The following is a 16,988-nucleotide window of genomic DNA, read 5'->3' as shown; positions in this document are numbered from 1 at the left end:
GGTTTCATTCTTTGGGACCAAGATAACTCTACTGAGCAGACATACGGTAGCTAGTCACATGCACATAAAGAAAGGCATATTCCAGCAGGTGAACTAGCTGCAGTCTCTTTGCTTAATCGCATGCAGGCATATTTATTGCAAATAAAATTCCTTCAAGGTCTTGCAATGCAATGCCCACTGTGCAACAAGTGATACATATTTGATCCAGTTACAAGAGCTTTCTTCCAAGTAACACTTAGGTTGAAAAATATACATATAATATTTTGTTATGAAAACATTACAATGTTACATTATTGAAACTGAAAGGCTAAATAAAGCTCTAAGACACATTCCTATTACAGCACTTATAGGTCAATTGCAACGAAATTAAGTTTTACCTAAATTGGTTATACTATATGCATAGTTAAATATACTTGTTGAATGAACCTTGGCCAAGCTGCAGGGCTGGTAACTGTCTAATATTCTTATTAGCAGCCTTTAAATAGCACCCAAGCAGATGACACATGCACCTGGTGATTAGCAGATACATGACGTAAACTGAAGCACATTGGCTCTGAGATTTTTCATTGCATCACAGGCAGCGCCCAATCTAGGATGGGATGCGTCACTTCCAGCTGAGCGATAACAACGTGCGTTTCTTTTGTTTGCTTGTTTCTTCTCAGTACGGTCAATGACGCCATGTAGGCATCACTGACCACCCAGAGGTATGAGTCAGCTTAGTTTGCACAGCTTATACTCAAAGCGGTGCACTATTTTTACTCGAGACACCCATACCGCATCTTATCAGAGTCGTAAAGGCACAGTAGCGCCTGATGATAAGGTCCCTCTTGCTCTGTTTTTTATCTTCTGTTACACACTTATCAAACCTGCAGGTCAAGCTTGGGCTATCTACAGGCACAAGATGTGGTGAGGGTACTTGCCATTAAGAAGCGATATGAGGATGACAGTAAGAATGAAGAAGCCAACCTGCCCTGAAATTGAAAAGGTCATTATTTTATGAGAAAACTGCCAAGCTGCGTGTCACCATTCAAATAAAAATGGTGAAATGTGTGTGGTCTAGAATACAGTTGAAAGGAACTCAATTTCACTAACAGGGCTGAGAGGTGGAGGCATGTCGTGACACTAAACAGAGAAGGTGTTATTTTGAGGAGGCGCTGACTGATGTGCCAATAGGTTTAGTAGCAACTCTTCTGGTAAAAAAATTCAAGGCTCTCGAAGGACTTTGCAAGGCACTGACAAAGCATTTTCAAGGCATAATGCACCATGATGCCTGATAGCTTGAGAACAGAATATACTGTCCTAAACAACAAACAAATTTTTTCTTTTCTCTAGTAAACGAAAGGAAGAAAAAAAATCTGCTCGGTAAATCTTTTTTTTTTGTGTGTGTGCGTAAAACATCACCAGCCACCCCAAACAATATGGCTCTCTACCACAAGGATGCTAATTTGATCGGACTGGCTCGACTCTTTGCATAAGGTTGCATAAAGCTCGTGGTCAGATACACAAATATGATCCGCTTATAAGCTTAGCCAAAAGCAAGATTACAAGAATTTTTAAGCACTCCTATAAACTTAAAGGGCTTTAGGCCAGTTCAAAGTTAAATTTCATGAATTTCATGCTGACACCTCAGCACAGGTACATCAGTGTGACCAAAGTCAGCTGTGCCATTTTGTCATAACTGGTAAATCAATACTCAAAACAAGTTTACCCGTGGCTTCTGCGAAGTAAAAGCCACTGCCTTGTGAAAGAAGCTATAGAATGGCAGGCAACGAGGGGTCGTGCACATAAAAAAGACATTCAAAACAGGTCTTACAGTTATCAGTGTTGATTTTCACAAATGCTGTCACTATTGAAAAGAAAGCAATGCAGAGAGAGAATCCCAATATGTTCCGTGTATCCTGCCCAATTCTGAAAAAGGGGAAAAAAAAGAACAGAGGAACATTACTTAAGAGACAGTGCTACTTGAAAGTGCATTCTTAGCTCCCAACCTGATAAATGAAGTACACAGTGCTTTCATTTCTAAAAGAAATAGTAATTCTTATCATGAAGAGTTGCATTTGTTCGGCTTATCTCAAATTTATATTTGGGCTACTGCATTGACAGTGATGCGAGTGTTGCAATGCGGGCTTGTTGGTACGGCATCTTGGGGTACTATTCTAGCACACACAGATGAAAACACAAGAAGGCACATGAAAGACACAGTGCCATGCTGTGTCTTTCATGTGCCTTCTCCCATCCTTGTTTATGTGCACTACGATAGTACTCCAAGATTCCATTCACAGACCTCATGCATTGCCAGAAATGTTTGCGAAAAAAATTAATTCCTCATAGTTTGCTAAAAGAGTGTGTCAAAGGCTTCTGCATGATTGAAGAAATCCAATATGACAATTTAAGACTAACCTTATTGCTCCGTCTATCCTGGAACAAAAGTTGTGAGACCTTGAAGTTAACCCTTAGAAGATTGTTTTTCTGGAAGTCTTCATCAAAGCCCAATAACACATGTCTGTGCTTAGTACCCTCCCCACAACATGTTGTTGCTTGTGTCCCATGTGTCTAGAATTGTGTGCATATGTATAGGACCTTGGTGAGTAAGAATAAAGCATAAGTTGCGATCCTGCACTTGTCCTGCAACCTTTTTTTGTCTTTGTATCTTTTCTTTTACACGGCTGCAGAAAAAACGCACTTTGATCAACTCGCCCTACTTTCCAACCTTATTATGACAGTAACTTGTATGTTGGTGAAAGCAGCACATGTACGGAGAAGGTGCAGACATACAAAGGCCACCTTCTGGAATAACTGGACAACGGAGGAGGGGAGGGGGGTGATATACCCCTTTCAATTCTGCCATCGTGCCTACTTTTTGGGATTATTGTCTGCATGGACCAGTAGTTGCACCTGGTTGAAAACCCATGAAAAAGTATGACAGCACGGTGCCCCTATACACAATGGCATAAAGCATTGCACCTCAGAACTTACACATCACTAACAGGATCATCATTACACACATTACACATCATTAACAATTAACAATTAATTGACTGCCACCACATTTTACCCATGCACACTGCTCTGTGGGTAGCAAGAAAAATGATGTGACATCGAGATCCCTACTGGAGCCTTTAATAATTAAAGTGACAGCTAACACTATCAATTGAACAGGTAGGACCATGGCTCAAGCTTACTCAGAATCAATACATTCGCCCCTGCACGTTTAAATTGGCAACAACTCTTAATCGATTCCACTGTGAGAAAAGGACCCACATGAGAGGCGTCATCAACATCTGGCTTTATTGATTAACTTATTGCCTGACTAAATCATGGTGGATTGTGCAGTCTCCAATGAAGCTAAGATTAGAAAATAAAAAATTCAATGTAAAATTTTGTTAGACCAAAGTTGAACACTATGGGCCATGCCCGTGCGAGGTACAAGCAGGGTCAAGAGCGCACCTGTGGTTGAACAGGGTCCCCAGGTAGACGGCTATGAGTGAGGGAAACGAGCTGGCCACAGAGAAGGCACCAAATATGTGAGCTTGCAGCTCCGTCTTGTTTGTAAACGTGTAGTCGTACGGGAGGGACACATTCCTAAACTTGTACATCCAGAACTGCAGAAAATAAAAGGATTAAAAAAAAAGAAAAGACAAAGCGGGCGGTCAGTGGAGAACAGCAAAAATGTGATGCTACGTCAGACAAGAATGAAAGGAATAGAAAAAAATACTGTTGCCCCACAAACTATAAATATATCTTTCTCAGATGTCAATTAGTATTTCTCTCTGTTGGAAACAAGTTTTGACATACTTGCTGCATCTACAGCACCATAAAAGCATACAGAGACAGAATACGCTTAATTATGATTTTTTTTTTCTGAGCTTATTTGAGATCACAAATGTGGTCTCCATGCATGAAGTAAGAGAAAAAAATCAGCCTCTTCCTGTGCAGTGAAATCGGGGAACATCTAGCTGATTCTGATAGTGTTCTGATGTAAATAATTACTGTAAGAAATGAGGGAAACGAAACCTCAACAGAAATACACAGAACGACAGAAATGTGAACTGAGGACTTGCAGCACTCATGTTATAGTTTTTGTTCCACCAGAAATGAAAACGACGTGCATGGGATATGTTTTAAAGCCATAACATTTCTAACCACAAGTACACACTGGCTCCAACAGCAAATAGTTAGACATTTTTCTTTCGCCTCTTTCTTTTCTCTGACACCCTTATGAGTACAGTTACCTCTCTTGCAGCACAATAAGAAATGTTTTAAGATGTATAAAGACATCTTTTAAAAACGTCATCTTTATCGGTGCCTATGATGTGTTATCCTGTTACAGTGGTGGACACAGCATCTGAATGGGTTATTGGAAAACAAATGATGTTGACCAAGTTGCAAGCGTCTCAGCCCTGTCACTGCGTTGTGTCAGAGGTAGCTTTAGCGCTGGTTGTACAAGGTATCCGAGAACCCAAATTTGTGTTAAACATTCACACTCACAATATATATTGGAATCTTAGTATAATGACTATCGGTGTAACAAATTATTCACTATAACAAAGTAATTCTAAAACGCTTCTTGCCAATATGAGCATGTCACAAATATATGTTTATAATGAATATAGGACGTAAAGAACCTAATATTTGCGTTAGATACTACATTGCTAAAAAAAGGTTATACTGTCTAGGTTGAACCCACAGGTTACTCAATAATAGCCACAATGCACAAACAATAGACCCAATGGTACTTTTGTAGAGACATCAGCAATGCATAGCTACACGACATGCAACATAGTTGTGACAACTACACAATTTTCTTTCTATCCTTGTCCTCCTCTCAAGTTTGATAAAGTCAACTGTCTGCACTGCCAAGTATGCACTGTACTCAGTGGTTGAAACATTATACTCAAAGAGCATGATTGCCAGTGCTTTTTGTGTCACCAGTGGGCAGTGGGGACACCGAGATTATGCATTGTGGTATACGGTGAAAGTGAGAGCCTTTATGATGCTTTATAACTGAATTTGGTTCCACAGCACTCTCCAGAGACACAAAAAGTGCCGCCTGCCTTGCGGTCCAACTATCGCATTTCAATCACTGAGCACTCTATACCCATGATGATGCTTTCACATGGAACAGCAGACTTGGACTCTCGGTTTTATTACGAAACAAGTTTGTAGTTCTTCTAAATACTAATTAAGTATTGAGTGCCTTTCCTGTTCGTGCTCCCTGCTACTTTTTGTAGCACTTTAGTACTCCTCTTCAAACAAAATGTTTGTAGTTGTTTGTACAGGTACCCTCTCTGCCTGCAAAACAAGAATGAAGAGTGCATGGATAAAACACTTACGTCACTGGCATTTGTTGTGAAGTTCCAAGGAAGCATAAGAACCACTCCCAACAAAAGAAAGACGTTTCTTACGAAGTAATATCTACAAAAAAAGAAAGAAAGATGCATATTTGTATGTCATGCATTTGAGTGTTACAACATCACAGGATGTTAGCACATCCTGTTATGATGTTATAAAGTTACGGTCACCAAAGTGTTCACTGTGCATAGCTTTCCCATGTGTACCACACACTCTGGGAGCGATGGTATAAAAAAAAGGAGCAACACCATTTTGTGTTAGTGAAAGCAACTGGACAACATTTACAGCACTGAAACCAAAACCAATGACAGGTCTTTGACGTAATTGTTCTGCGGAAACCCACAAGGTGGAGAGAAGTAATTAATAAAGGGAATATGAGACATTCACCCAAACCTATCTAAGTGCTACAAAGGGAAACCATACTGCTCCAGAAGGACGGTGGTGCCGGGTTCGAGTCCTGGAACAGGAAGAATTTTTCTTCAACTGTGAGGCTTTTCTTTCAAGGAACCCATATGGGTTTTCTTCGTAGCACTTAGCTACGTTAGGGTGGATGTCTCATTTTCCCTTTATTAATTACTTCTCTCCACCTTGCCGATTTCCACAGAACTATACGTCAAACTCTTGCCTTTGCTTCGAGTTGTTGATAAATCTGACTTCACCCCGCCATCTGCTAGCCGCCTGGTTAGCTCAGATGGTAGAGCGGCTGCCCCGGAAAGGCGGTGGTCCCGGGTTCGAGCCCTGGACCAGGACGAACTTTTTCTTCAACTGCAAGGTTTTTCTTTCGAGAAACTCGTATGGGTTTCCTTTGTAGCACTTAGCTACGCTTGGCTGGATGTCTAATTTTCCCTTTACCAATGACAGGTCGCTTGAAATACCACAGAAGTGTCCCATTATTGCGAAAGACTGCAATAACACATATATTTGTGTGTGTGTTGTATGTATGTGCACACATTGCAGAGACAGACAGATAGGATTAGCTATAGGGAATCAGGTGGAGATGTTGGATGCACGTGCTTACTGCTAATCCATTTCACTTCTACCGGATGTTTTATGTGACTTGAACAAGCTTTAACCATAGAATTGTACACTTTAGATGAAAGAGACCATTAAAATATCCTTTGCAGTTGTCTTGAGTTACACGGATTTTTTCTTTAAGTGTGATTAGTTAGCTACTTGGCTATATGGAAAATTTTAAATATTCCTTTTTGGGGCACAGGTCATACTTTAAATGTTGTAAAGTGTGCTCAGAAATGCCCAATGAAGTTCTTTCCATGGCACTATCTTTAATGTGGTTCTTTTTTCCACGGCTCTGAAGAAAGCTTGTGAAGCATGAAAAAATGGCATAACTGCACTATTGTGCACCTGGATAGCAGCGCTTTCAATCATGCTTTGAAAGAATGAAGTCCATGTGCATATCGTAAAAGAAGAAAGTGATTGGTCATGATATCCAGGGGATGTAGTCTTGGACGGTCACTTTCGGTAATACTGTCACTTTCCCATGATGTGAGTACATAGCATGTTGTGATTCGAGCGTTTCTGCTCAACCAGCCAATCAGGTCGTCCTGTTTTGCTCAACCAGTCAATCAGTGCGCATTGAAAGTGATATCTTCGAAAGTGGCCATCCGAGAATACATCCCCAGCATACATCGGCACCTTTGTTGTGAAGACCGAAATCTGCCACAGTTTTAAACTATAAGGGATAGGTAAGTACCGAATGTGGATGCAAACACACCCATTGATTTTTTTTTTTTTTTTTTTTCACAACGGGCATGTGGGCTTCATTCTTTAAAAACACTATTGAGAACACCACCATCTAGATGCACAAGAGTGTGGTTTGCACCTCTGAAAAGGCAAATTTGCCTTTGCCTGCGCCCCTCATGATGCCTACATCACTGCCCCCAATGAATAGTGGAAACGAATCTCAAAGTCTAATAACTAACAATCTCAAAGGCCCCGCTATGGTACACAGCGAACAATGAAAGTGACCAGGTGACATCATAGCCACCATGTTTTGGACACCACTTAAAGCGAGAAACCGAGACAAAGGCAACTTGGCTTCTTTCTTTTTTCACCTGGAAAACCAGGCAAGTAACCGTACCAAGTGTTATATTGAACATGCCAGACCATAAAACCTGATCTTACTGCGAGATTTGAGCGAGAGCAGCGGTAAGCGCAAAATAGTATTTTCAAGGTTGAGCCGGGAAAGACGACTGTCTCTGTATTGAGTTGCAGAGAAAAAAGAAAAAAAAGGAGAAAAGAATAAAGGAAAGACAAAGGAATATCATCCCATATGTTCAACTGCAAAGCACACCATGAGCACAACCTTAAATCGCGCAGCTGCATTTAGTTGACACTTCATGACCCTTCTTTCAGCCACGAACCTCTATCATGTGTTTTGGGCTTTAAAGAAAGAAACAGCAATATGCCCACAGTCAGAACAATGGAATGCACATCCTAACTACTTAGCAACAGGCATATTTTTTTTTTATTGAGGGCTGGCCTTGAAACAGATGTTCAACGGCTGAAACAAGCGCCGCCTTTCAGTTAACTGAAACACATGCCGCCATAACCAAACAGGCACACAATGCAGCCGAACACTGGGCTTGCCAGCGTGCAGAGGTACTTAGCAGACATGAATGTTTTGGAGCATGTAAATTCAAACACCAAACAAACAACATTTAAAGAAAAAATATATCGAACACAAGACAACCAAGAGGCAGAGAGAGCACGTCACCATTTCTAATAAATGCAAGGAACACAATGCCTTTTTATCAGGCGTTCGAGAAACACAGAAAGCTACCACTAACACAAACAATCTAGTGCCGGCATGATAACCACAGCAAAAAAGAAGTTGCAAGCTGTACACACCTCGACACAGCAAGACACACTTGGTGCTTCGTGCCACAATAACTCTGGTCAAATTCTGACTTGCTCAAAGCAGATGTCAACCATAGTGAGCTCAAAGCAGACAGAGCAAGCCAGGGTTGGATATTTCATTATGTTATGGTCACCATATTCTCTTTCAGCAACTTTAACAAACAAATAAACACAGATGGATGGATGGACAGACAGACAGATAATCACACACTGTGGGAATCAATGTTATGCAGAGCATTCTGCAGGTCACTGAGCATAATTCGGAGTTTTGCAAGGCATTACCAGATGCACCAACATGTTTTGGAGGGTGACCAATTGTGTGCCCCAAAGTGAACCTGGGTGTGATGACAGCGGCAAGGCAAATAAACGTTATGACCTGTTCCCTTACGACTTGGCTTATCTAGAAGGCAGTACAATATGGGAGGAAGTGGCATGCCCTCACTTTTATGAGCATCTTGTTGCTGTGCAACGTGACACACGCAAAGGACCAGGGTAAGTTTGACAATAAACCACACGCTCCATTCCTGCATCTGTGGCCCCATGGAAACTGGGGCGCGTGCACAAGCTCTCGCATGTTAAAGCAAGTTGCTGCTATGCAACATGACGTATGCGCCAAGAGTCTCGAAGAGCTAGTTGACACTAGCACGAGACAAGTATGCATGCATCTGTGGTTTAACCACTTTCTTGAAGGCTAGGTTCAGGCTGGAATACGTTCTCACTCCGTGTTGCAATGAAACTTCTGCAGCAATAGTGAACTCATATGTCCCAGATCAATTTTATCATGAACCTTACTTAGGTCGGCCATATGAGGACATACTTAGATGGGTCTGCAGAATGTGTCTATATCCTGGAGTTAAAACCTTTATTGGTAAATTGTACTCAGAAACGCTTGCTGTTAAAACCTGGTCAAACTCGAGGTGCTGCTTTGTGCCATGGTCCACGTGCTGAGACCATAGATCACTGGTTTATAGACTGCAGAGATGCTATATTCTGGGGGGACATGCTGCGGCGGACACTTAGAAAGGATATAGATATCACACCATATTACATTAGGCTTTTACTGTTTAGGAATACTGGCAGTACTCCCTATGACATGTTCATACTACTGGGTCTAGATAGCCTCTGGAGATCTAGACAGTGTGATCACCATGCTGAAAGCCCGCTATCCACCAGATCCTTTTACTGTGAAAGTGCCACTTATGTAATAAATGTGCATACTTCGCAGGAACTTCCGCCGGACTGGATGCAGTCATTGGATGCATGTGTGTCTTTACCTGAGTTCTGAGCGCATAGCAATGTTCTCTCTGTAATATATTTTCATTCCAGTTTTGTATTCCATGTGTAGTGGAGAATATGATGGAGGCATTGCCATCGCTTCGGTGCGATACCCGAGCTCTCGTGTTGCTGATGCCAACACCTAGGACTGTTCCTAGAGCCTCTTTCGATCACTTGGACGAGTTTTAATAAATCCCCCTTTCATTTTATTTATTTTTTTATTTATTCATGTTACCCCTAAAGGCCCTCACGGGGAGGGTAATACATAGGGGGGGGGGAGGGGTGATACAATCACTAATAACGCTGCACATATTAGAAAGAGCAACAATACATAGAGCAATAATAAAAAACAGCAATGAAAACATAAAGCATAATATGAAAGGAAAGGACAAACAAAAGAACAAACAAAACATTATTACACATTTCCATCACAGTGAAGTAAATCTTGGAATCTTTTTTGTCAGTTTCTGCGGCAATGTGCAATAATAAATTGTTTCACTGAATGACCGTGTGAGGAATGAATGAGTTGGCATGAGAGGATGAATAGCACTTTACACATTTAACTTTGAAAGAATGATCACAACGTGGAAAGATGGCATGGGGCGACTGAAAGAAATCGTTGTGAAGGGATGGATGGTGATAAAGCTATGGAAAAGTATTAAATTAGCAAGTTTACGGCGATTCGATAGGTCTTCCAGTTCAGCGTGCTTTTTAAGTTTTGAGACGCTTGTACAGGATGAGTAGTCTGAAAAAATAAAACAAACAACACGGCTCTGCAAGGATTCATTGTTAGTGATAATGTAGGCCTAATTGGGGTCCCAAATCAATGCAACATATTCAATTTTAGGGCAAGTTAGAGTAGCATAAGTAATCTTTTTTACGTGGTGAAGGTGAAGGTGCAGGTATTTGCAGCTGTAAAAGAAAAGCATCTGTGGTCCAACGGGTACATCGAGAGAGCTCGTGTGCAGGCAGAACCTGGTCCAATGTCACCATCAGACACATTCAATCTGGGCCTTCTTTTTTTATTTTCCCACTGATTCATCTTTTGTTTATTTTTTTCTTTAACTCAACATCACTTTTCACCACATGTAAAGGTGACATGTGCTTTGATGTTGACAAAGACCCTGCAGTCACTGCACAATTCTGCCACAGCATAATGCCAAGTTCCATCCTATGTTTACAGAATTGTAACAGCATACTGCCAAGTTCCATCCTATATTTAAGGAGGCTGCCTGATACCCCTGACAAAATAGGCTCTGAAATTGTTGTTGCTTATGAGTAGCCTATGCATTACCATGCTCCTGAGGCTGCCATGTTTCCAGATACATGTGTGTATTTGAAGTAAATTGGCACAACAGCAGCTCAAGCCATATATTTAGGGTTGTTCGTTTTTGGGTTTTATATATTTTTTAAATCGGGGGGTAAAAATCGGGTGCTATTTTTCAAACTGATAATCAGGGAGTAACTGGGTTTTTTGTGAAACCATTCTAAAATACAGGGTTTTTTCGGGTTAAATCTACAGATGTATTAAATAATACACTCAGTTCATTTTATCAGAAGGTATCACGGGTTTCTCAACATGTTAAAATTGGTGTTTGTTTCAAGCTGGTAATCGATTGGGGAGGGGGGGGGGGGGGACATCAGGGTTTTCTAGCAAATACTCTCAGAAACTTGGCATTTGTTTGCAAATTAATCAGTAATGATGACAGTAAAGCGCATTGATGACTTCTAAGAAATGAAACATTTTATTCACGAAAAGCTGGCAATCAATTTTTTACACACCCATGTTTACATCTGCATGCGCAGCATGTCGGTCTCCATTCGAGACCTGTGCGGACGTTGAACGTACCTCAGCTGGGAGAAAGTTCCCAACATCACAGCTTCCATTAGCTAGGCACAACAATGTCAGTGCGATATTTGCCAGGCTATGGTAGCGTGCGGTAGTCACGCCAATACTCGAATGAGTTCAACAGCTGTGTTTGTGGGGCTTGCTTCCAACAAGTACTGGTTGAACTCGTCATGAAGTGAATCTACATAGTCGCTTACGGACATGAACAGAGGTGATAGTGATAAAAAAAAATATGATAGAAGTGATAATTGGAGTTGGGGCCCTCGAGGGTAAAAAAAACCCACGCACGAAACATTTTCGTGGCTCAATCCCGCCCCCACCGACTTGTCACCCGTTCCTTTCGCATGAAAGTCATGGAAGCAGGTGCACATACCCGTGACTAATCTGCAGTAGGCGAAGCGCCGTTTTCTTGACTTTTTTTTTTTTAGTTCTGAATTTGTTACTCCCCGACTGGCAGCCATGTGCTCGCAGCATGGTCAGCCTCAAACGTGCTTGCCCATTTCCTTTGAAAGCCTTTTCTTTTCGTTCTTTTCTTTTTTTTTTGGTGTGTGCACGTACGAACTCACGGCAACTTGTCAAGAAAGTAGGGATAAAAAAGTGCAGCGCTAGAAAGCAATATCTACTCTCCAAGCAGCAGGGTGAGAATGCACCCTTTTGTTTATATAAATCTTATTACGCCTGGAGTGAACAGTAGACCGTCAGCGCACGATTGTGCAGATCGCTACAGGAAAGATTCATTTGGGGAGAAATTGGATTTAACCCGTTTCTCCTGAAACATATTCTGGCTGTAAAAATTGGGTAAAATCGTGTTTTACCCAAAAATGAACAACCCTACATATATTTTGTCCCAAGGCACTTTCAGTTGAATGTATGCAGGGCCATAAAGCCAACGAGCATATGTTGTAACCACCACCGCATTTCTTAGTTGGTAGATATTCCAGTTGAAATTTCAGCGCAAGAATTAGATAATGGAAAGGAGGCCACATGACACAAGCACCGGAGTTGCGTGGTCTCCTCCTTATCGGTGCCAAAATTTCAGCACAACCATTTTTTTTTTCTCTTCAGGTGGGATGAAAAATTTGCCCTAAGTGAATAATAGCTAAGGATGCCGACCCAGTTACCCAGTGAATGTTTGAATAAAAATCTGAACCATATATGAAATGGCTGAAATGGGAATTTGATTTTCTTGCCTGCATTTTTGTATTGACGAGTACTAGCTCAGGCTATTTTCATTTCTTCCTTCACTGTAGCATACCCATCCGATGAGAACAGTGCATTAAAAATGGGATCTGCCATGATCAGTTGCACACTGTGCAGCTAGTGATACAAAATAACGTGCAAGAAAGCGCCACACAGTCACCAGTGCTATATGGCAGGCTACAATTCCTGTGGAACAGCTCTGTTGCAGGAGGCAGACACATCAGTTAAAGAAAATAAGGGACAAAGCATCATCCCTGTCAGCTAAACAGACGAAGTATATATGATCCTTAGTGAAAAGGATGCCACTTCAAATTCATAAGCCAAGAGTTTCTCTTGTAGCAAATGCCTTAATTGCCTTCTCCATTCCCTGGAATTTCGTCCTACACCAACACCACAGCTTGTTTGCCTCTAAGTGTTCAGAGTTGTGGTGAAAAGTATCAGTCCTTTCAAATGACAAGAGCGTTGTGATCAGATGAATTAACAGTAAATATTTAACGCAAGTTCCCCCCCCCCCCCTAAGTTGCATCAACGTTTGCCACTGATATATAACATTTTCCACGTCCCGCGACAACCAGTGAAGCCCCCGGATGATCACGCACGCGTCGAGCATCACTTCTGTGGCATCACATTCTCACAACTCTGTACAGCTGGCGAAACGTTGCTCGCAGCTGCTGCACATTGCGTTTACTTTTTTTGGCGCGTGTGCTCTGGCCGCCACACGTATTACAGACTACGTTTTCGCCGTGTCATCAATTCCCAGCATGAAGGAACTGATTCACGCACTAGTGGTGCTCACCTGTCAACGGGCACCTCACAAGAAGGCGGTGACGCTGGAAGCAGAGGATCATCTGCGCTGCTGTCAAAATCATCGGCCGCTCGCAATGTCGCATTTCGATACAGCGCTCGAATGGCTTCTGGAACAACACCTTCGCGCACCACAGGCATCCTGTCTCCATCATCTGCTGAAGTTGCAGCGCGGAAATTGCGCCCGTGTGCCGGCACATCCATGACCGCGATTCGTCAGCTCCCGAAAACAGCTGTAGCTGCGTCCATCACCCGCTTCTCGCAGATTCTCAGCCGTGGACTTGCATTTCGCGACGTCCGAGAGTCCCGCTACGTCGCCAAAACGTCGAAGGACGCCTAAACTCGCGTGCTAGGCACTTCTTTCAGACGGCAGTGCCCGCTTTCTCTGAACTAGCGACGCCGCGACCGCTGCAACTGCCAAGCGTGGAGAAAAGAAACAGCTTTTCAGGAGGGCGAGCACGACGTCAGACAGTCAGCCTTCGCAAGGCAACCACCTCTGGCATGCCTCTGACGCTATTCTCTCTCCACTTTCACTCGCCTGGAGGAAAGTGCGTGGAAAATAGAGCGGAGAGCACAGGCGACGAGTCGAATGTGATGACTCAAATCTTGCGTGTGACTGATCGTGACGAGAGCATTACTAAAAACTACCACGGACCAAACAACGCCTTCAAAATGCTTGAGAGGCTCCGCCGTGGGTTTGGCCTTTCGGCAACTATAAGGAAAAGAGGGGCAAAGTCAGGGGAGGCTGGTTTGCCCAATACAGTGCATTCACAACTTCATTCACAGCCCGCACGTCGTCTGCTACACCGCGAGCGTGGAGACGGGGCCGGCGCGCATATCTGTGCGTATGCTCTGCGCGCTCTGCCTTCGCTCCTCACGCGCGATAAAGGCATTTGTAAACCATATATCATTGGTGCCGGTCAAAGATACGGCTCCGGCCACGACGTACGTCGACCACTCGTGTAACGTTCAACTAATCGCGCCAACATGCATAAAAGTGGGTTGTCATAGTGTCCCTGTACATGCTCCCCGCAGAGGAGCGCAGTTGCGTGTGGGTCCACCAATCTCGCGCGCCGGAGATTCAAGGCTTGCAGCAAAGATGAATCGTAACCCAACGACAATACACTCACGTAATTCATTCCACGTCGTCCGCAGGTATATACCACGTGCTTTTTACAGATAAAACTAAAAAGAAAAAAGAAAAGCTCGAGCAAACAATGATTTCCGATAAAAAAATTGCTAATGTATATATATCACCAGCCCATTTCATGCCCACTGCCGGACGAAGGCCTCTCCCTGCGATCTCCAATTATCCCTGTCCTGCACCAACCGATTCGAACTAGCACCCACGAATTTCCTGATTCCATCGCCGCATCAAGTCTTCTGCCGTCCTCGATTGCGCTTCCCTTCTCTTGGTACCCATTCTGTAACCCTAATGGTCCAGCGGTTATCTAACCTGCGCATTACATGACCTGCCCAGCTCCATTTCTTTCTCTTAATGTCAATTAGAATATCGGCTATACCTGTTTGCTCTCTGATCCAAACCGCTCTCTTTCAGTCTCTTAACGTTATGCCTAGCATTCTTCGTTCCATCGCTCCTTATGCGGTCCTTAACTTGTTCTCAAGCTTCTTTGTCAGTCTCAAAGTCTCTGCCCCATATGTCAGCACCGGCAAAGTGCACCGATTCTACACCTTCCATTTCAATTATAATCGTAACCTTCCAGTCAGGAGCTGACAATGTCTGCTGTATGCGATCCAACCCATTTTTATTCTTCTACGAGTTTCCTTCTCATGATCAGCGTTCCCTGTAATTAATTGACCTAAGTAAACGTACTGCTTCACAAACTCAAGAGGCTGACTGGCGACCCTCAACTCTCTTGTTGCCAGGCTATTCATCATTATCTTTGTCTTCTGCATATTAATCTTCAACCCCATTCTTGCACTCTCTCTGTTAAGGCCCTCAATCATTTGTTGTAACTCGTCTGCAGTATTGCTGAATAGAACAATGTCATCGGCAAACCGAAAGTTGCCGAGATATTCGCAGTCGGTCCTTACTCTTAAGCTTTCCCAGTTTAATAGCTTGAATACTTCTTCCAAGCATGCAGTGAATAGCATTGGAGAGATTGTATCTCTTTGTCTGACACCTTTCTTTATAGGTATCTTCCTACTTTTCTTGTGCAGAATTAAGGCAGCTGTGGAATCTCTGTAGATATTTTCCAAGATAGATACGCAAGCGGTCTGTACTACTTGATTATCTAATACCTCTATGACTGCTGGTATCTCTACTGAATCAAATGCCTTTTCGTAATCTATGAAAGCCATGTAGAGAGGCTGCATGGTTGTACTCTGCGGATTTCTCGATTACCTGATTAATGACATGGATGTGATCCATTGTAGAGTATCCCTTCCTGAAGCGAGCCTGTTCCCTTGGTTGGCTAAAGTCCAGTGTTGCCCTTATTCTATTGCATATTATCTTGTTGAATATTTCATATAATACTAAGAGTAAGTTAATGGGCCATAATTTTTCAATTCTTTAATGTCTCCCTGTTTGTGGATTAGTATACATTGTTTGCATTCTTCCAGTTTTCTAGCCCCTGCAGTCAATAGACACTTGGTATAGTGAGCTGCCAGTTTTCCAAGCATCACGTCTCCTCCATCTTTGATTAAATAGACTATTATATGGTCTTCTGCCGCTCTTCCCCGTTTCATGTCTTGCAACGCCCTTCTGACCTCATCGCTATATATAGGAGTTTCTGTATCCTTTTCATTACTGCTTCGAATGGAGGCATTCAGACTCCTCTGGGTACTGTACTGGTCGGTATAGAATTTTTCTGCTGTTGTTACTATACCTTTGAGATTGCTGATGATATTACCCTGCTTCTCATTCAGTGCACAGATCTTGGTTTATCCTATGCCAAGTTTTCTTCTCACTGATTTTAGGCTGCATCCATTTTTTATGGCTTCTTCAGTCTTTCTCACATTGTAATTTCAAATGTCCTTTATTTTCGCCTTGTTGATCAGTTTCGACAGTTTTGTGAATTCAATCTTATCTGTTCAGTTGGACACTTTCATTCTTTGTCGTTTCTTTATAAGGTCCTTTGTTACTTGGGAAAACTTGCCTACTGGTTGCCTTGGTGCCTTGCCTCCTACTTCAGATGCTGTCCCTAAAGACAGCCTGGTTACCGTTTCATTCATTACCTCTATGTCATCTTCATCTCCATGTTCTAAGGCTGCATATTTGTTTACAAATACCAGCCTGAATTTGTCTGCTTTTACCCTTACTGCCTCTAGGTTGGCCTGTTTCTTCTTGACTAATTTTACTCTTTCTTTCTTCAAATTGAGGTGAATCCTAGCCCTCACTAACCTATGATCACTGAATTTTACCCTACCTAACACTTTTACGTCCTGCACTACACTGGCATCGGCAGAAAGAATGAAATCAATTTCATTTCCTGTTTCACCATTAGAGCTTTTCCAGGTCCACTTTCGGTTGCTACGCATCCTGAAAAACGGTGTCCATCATTCGCAGTGTATTACTTTCTGCTAATCCTACCAGCATCGTTCCTCTAGCGTTCCTATTAATCGAAGCCGTAGTTGCCAACTGCTTGTTCACCGGTCTGAGTTTTCCCCA

At 42.5% G+C, this 16,988-nt stretch overlaps 1 protein-coding gene across 2 annotated transcripts in view; it reads right to left on the bottom strand.

Moving 5' to 3' along the window:
- The window catches only part of LOC126533517 (equilibrative nucleoside transporter 3-like), a 34,156-nt gene extending 20,294 nt beyond the window's left edge, over positions 1-13,862 (bottom strand). The window contains exons 1-5 of one of the 2 annotated variants that reach the window (XM_055071911.2): positions 13,350-13,862; positions 5,334-5,415; positions 3,448-3,602; positions 1,814-1,908; positions 921-971 (exon numbers count right to left, since the gene is read on the bottom strand). In XM_055071911.2, coding sequence (XP_054927886.1) covers positions 921-971; positions 1,814-1,908; positions 3,448-3,602; positions 5,334-5,415; positions 13,350-13,561 — 595 coding nt within the window. In that variant the 5' untranslated portion in view covers positions 13,562-13,862. The remainder of the gene's footprint in view (positions 1-920; positions 972-1,813; positions 1,909-3,447; positions 3,603-5,333; positions 5,416-13,349) is intronic. The other variant, XM_055071910.2, reaches the window with a different exon arrangement.
- Between the last annotated feature and the right edge of the window lie 3,126 nt (positions 13,863-16,988).

This window comes from Dermacentor andersoni, chromosome 7 (assembly GCF_023375885.2).
Source record: "Dermacentor andersoni chromosome 7, qqDerAnde1_hic_scaffold, whole genome shotgun sequence".
NCBI lineage: Eukaryota > Metazoa > Arthropoda > Arachnida > Ixodida > Ixodidae > Dermacentor > Dermacentor andersoni.
This window is presented reverse-complemented; position numbering and strand designations above follow the sequence as displayed.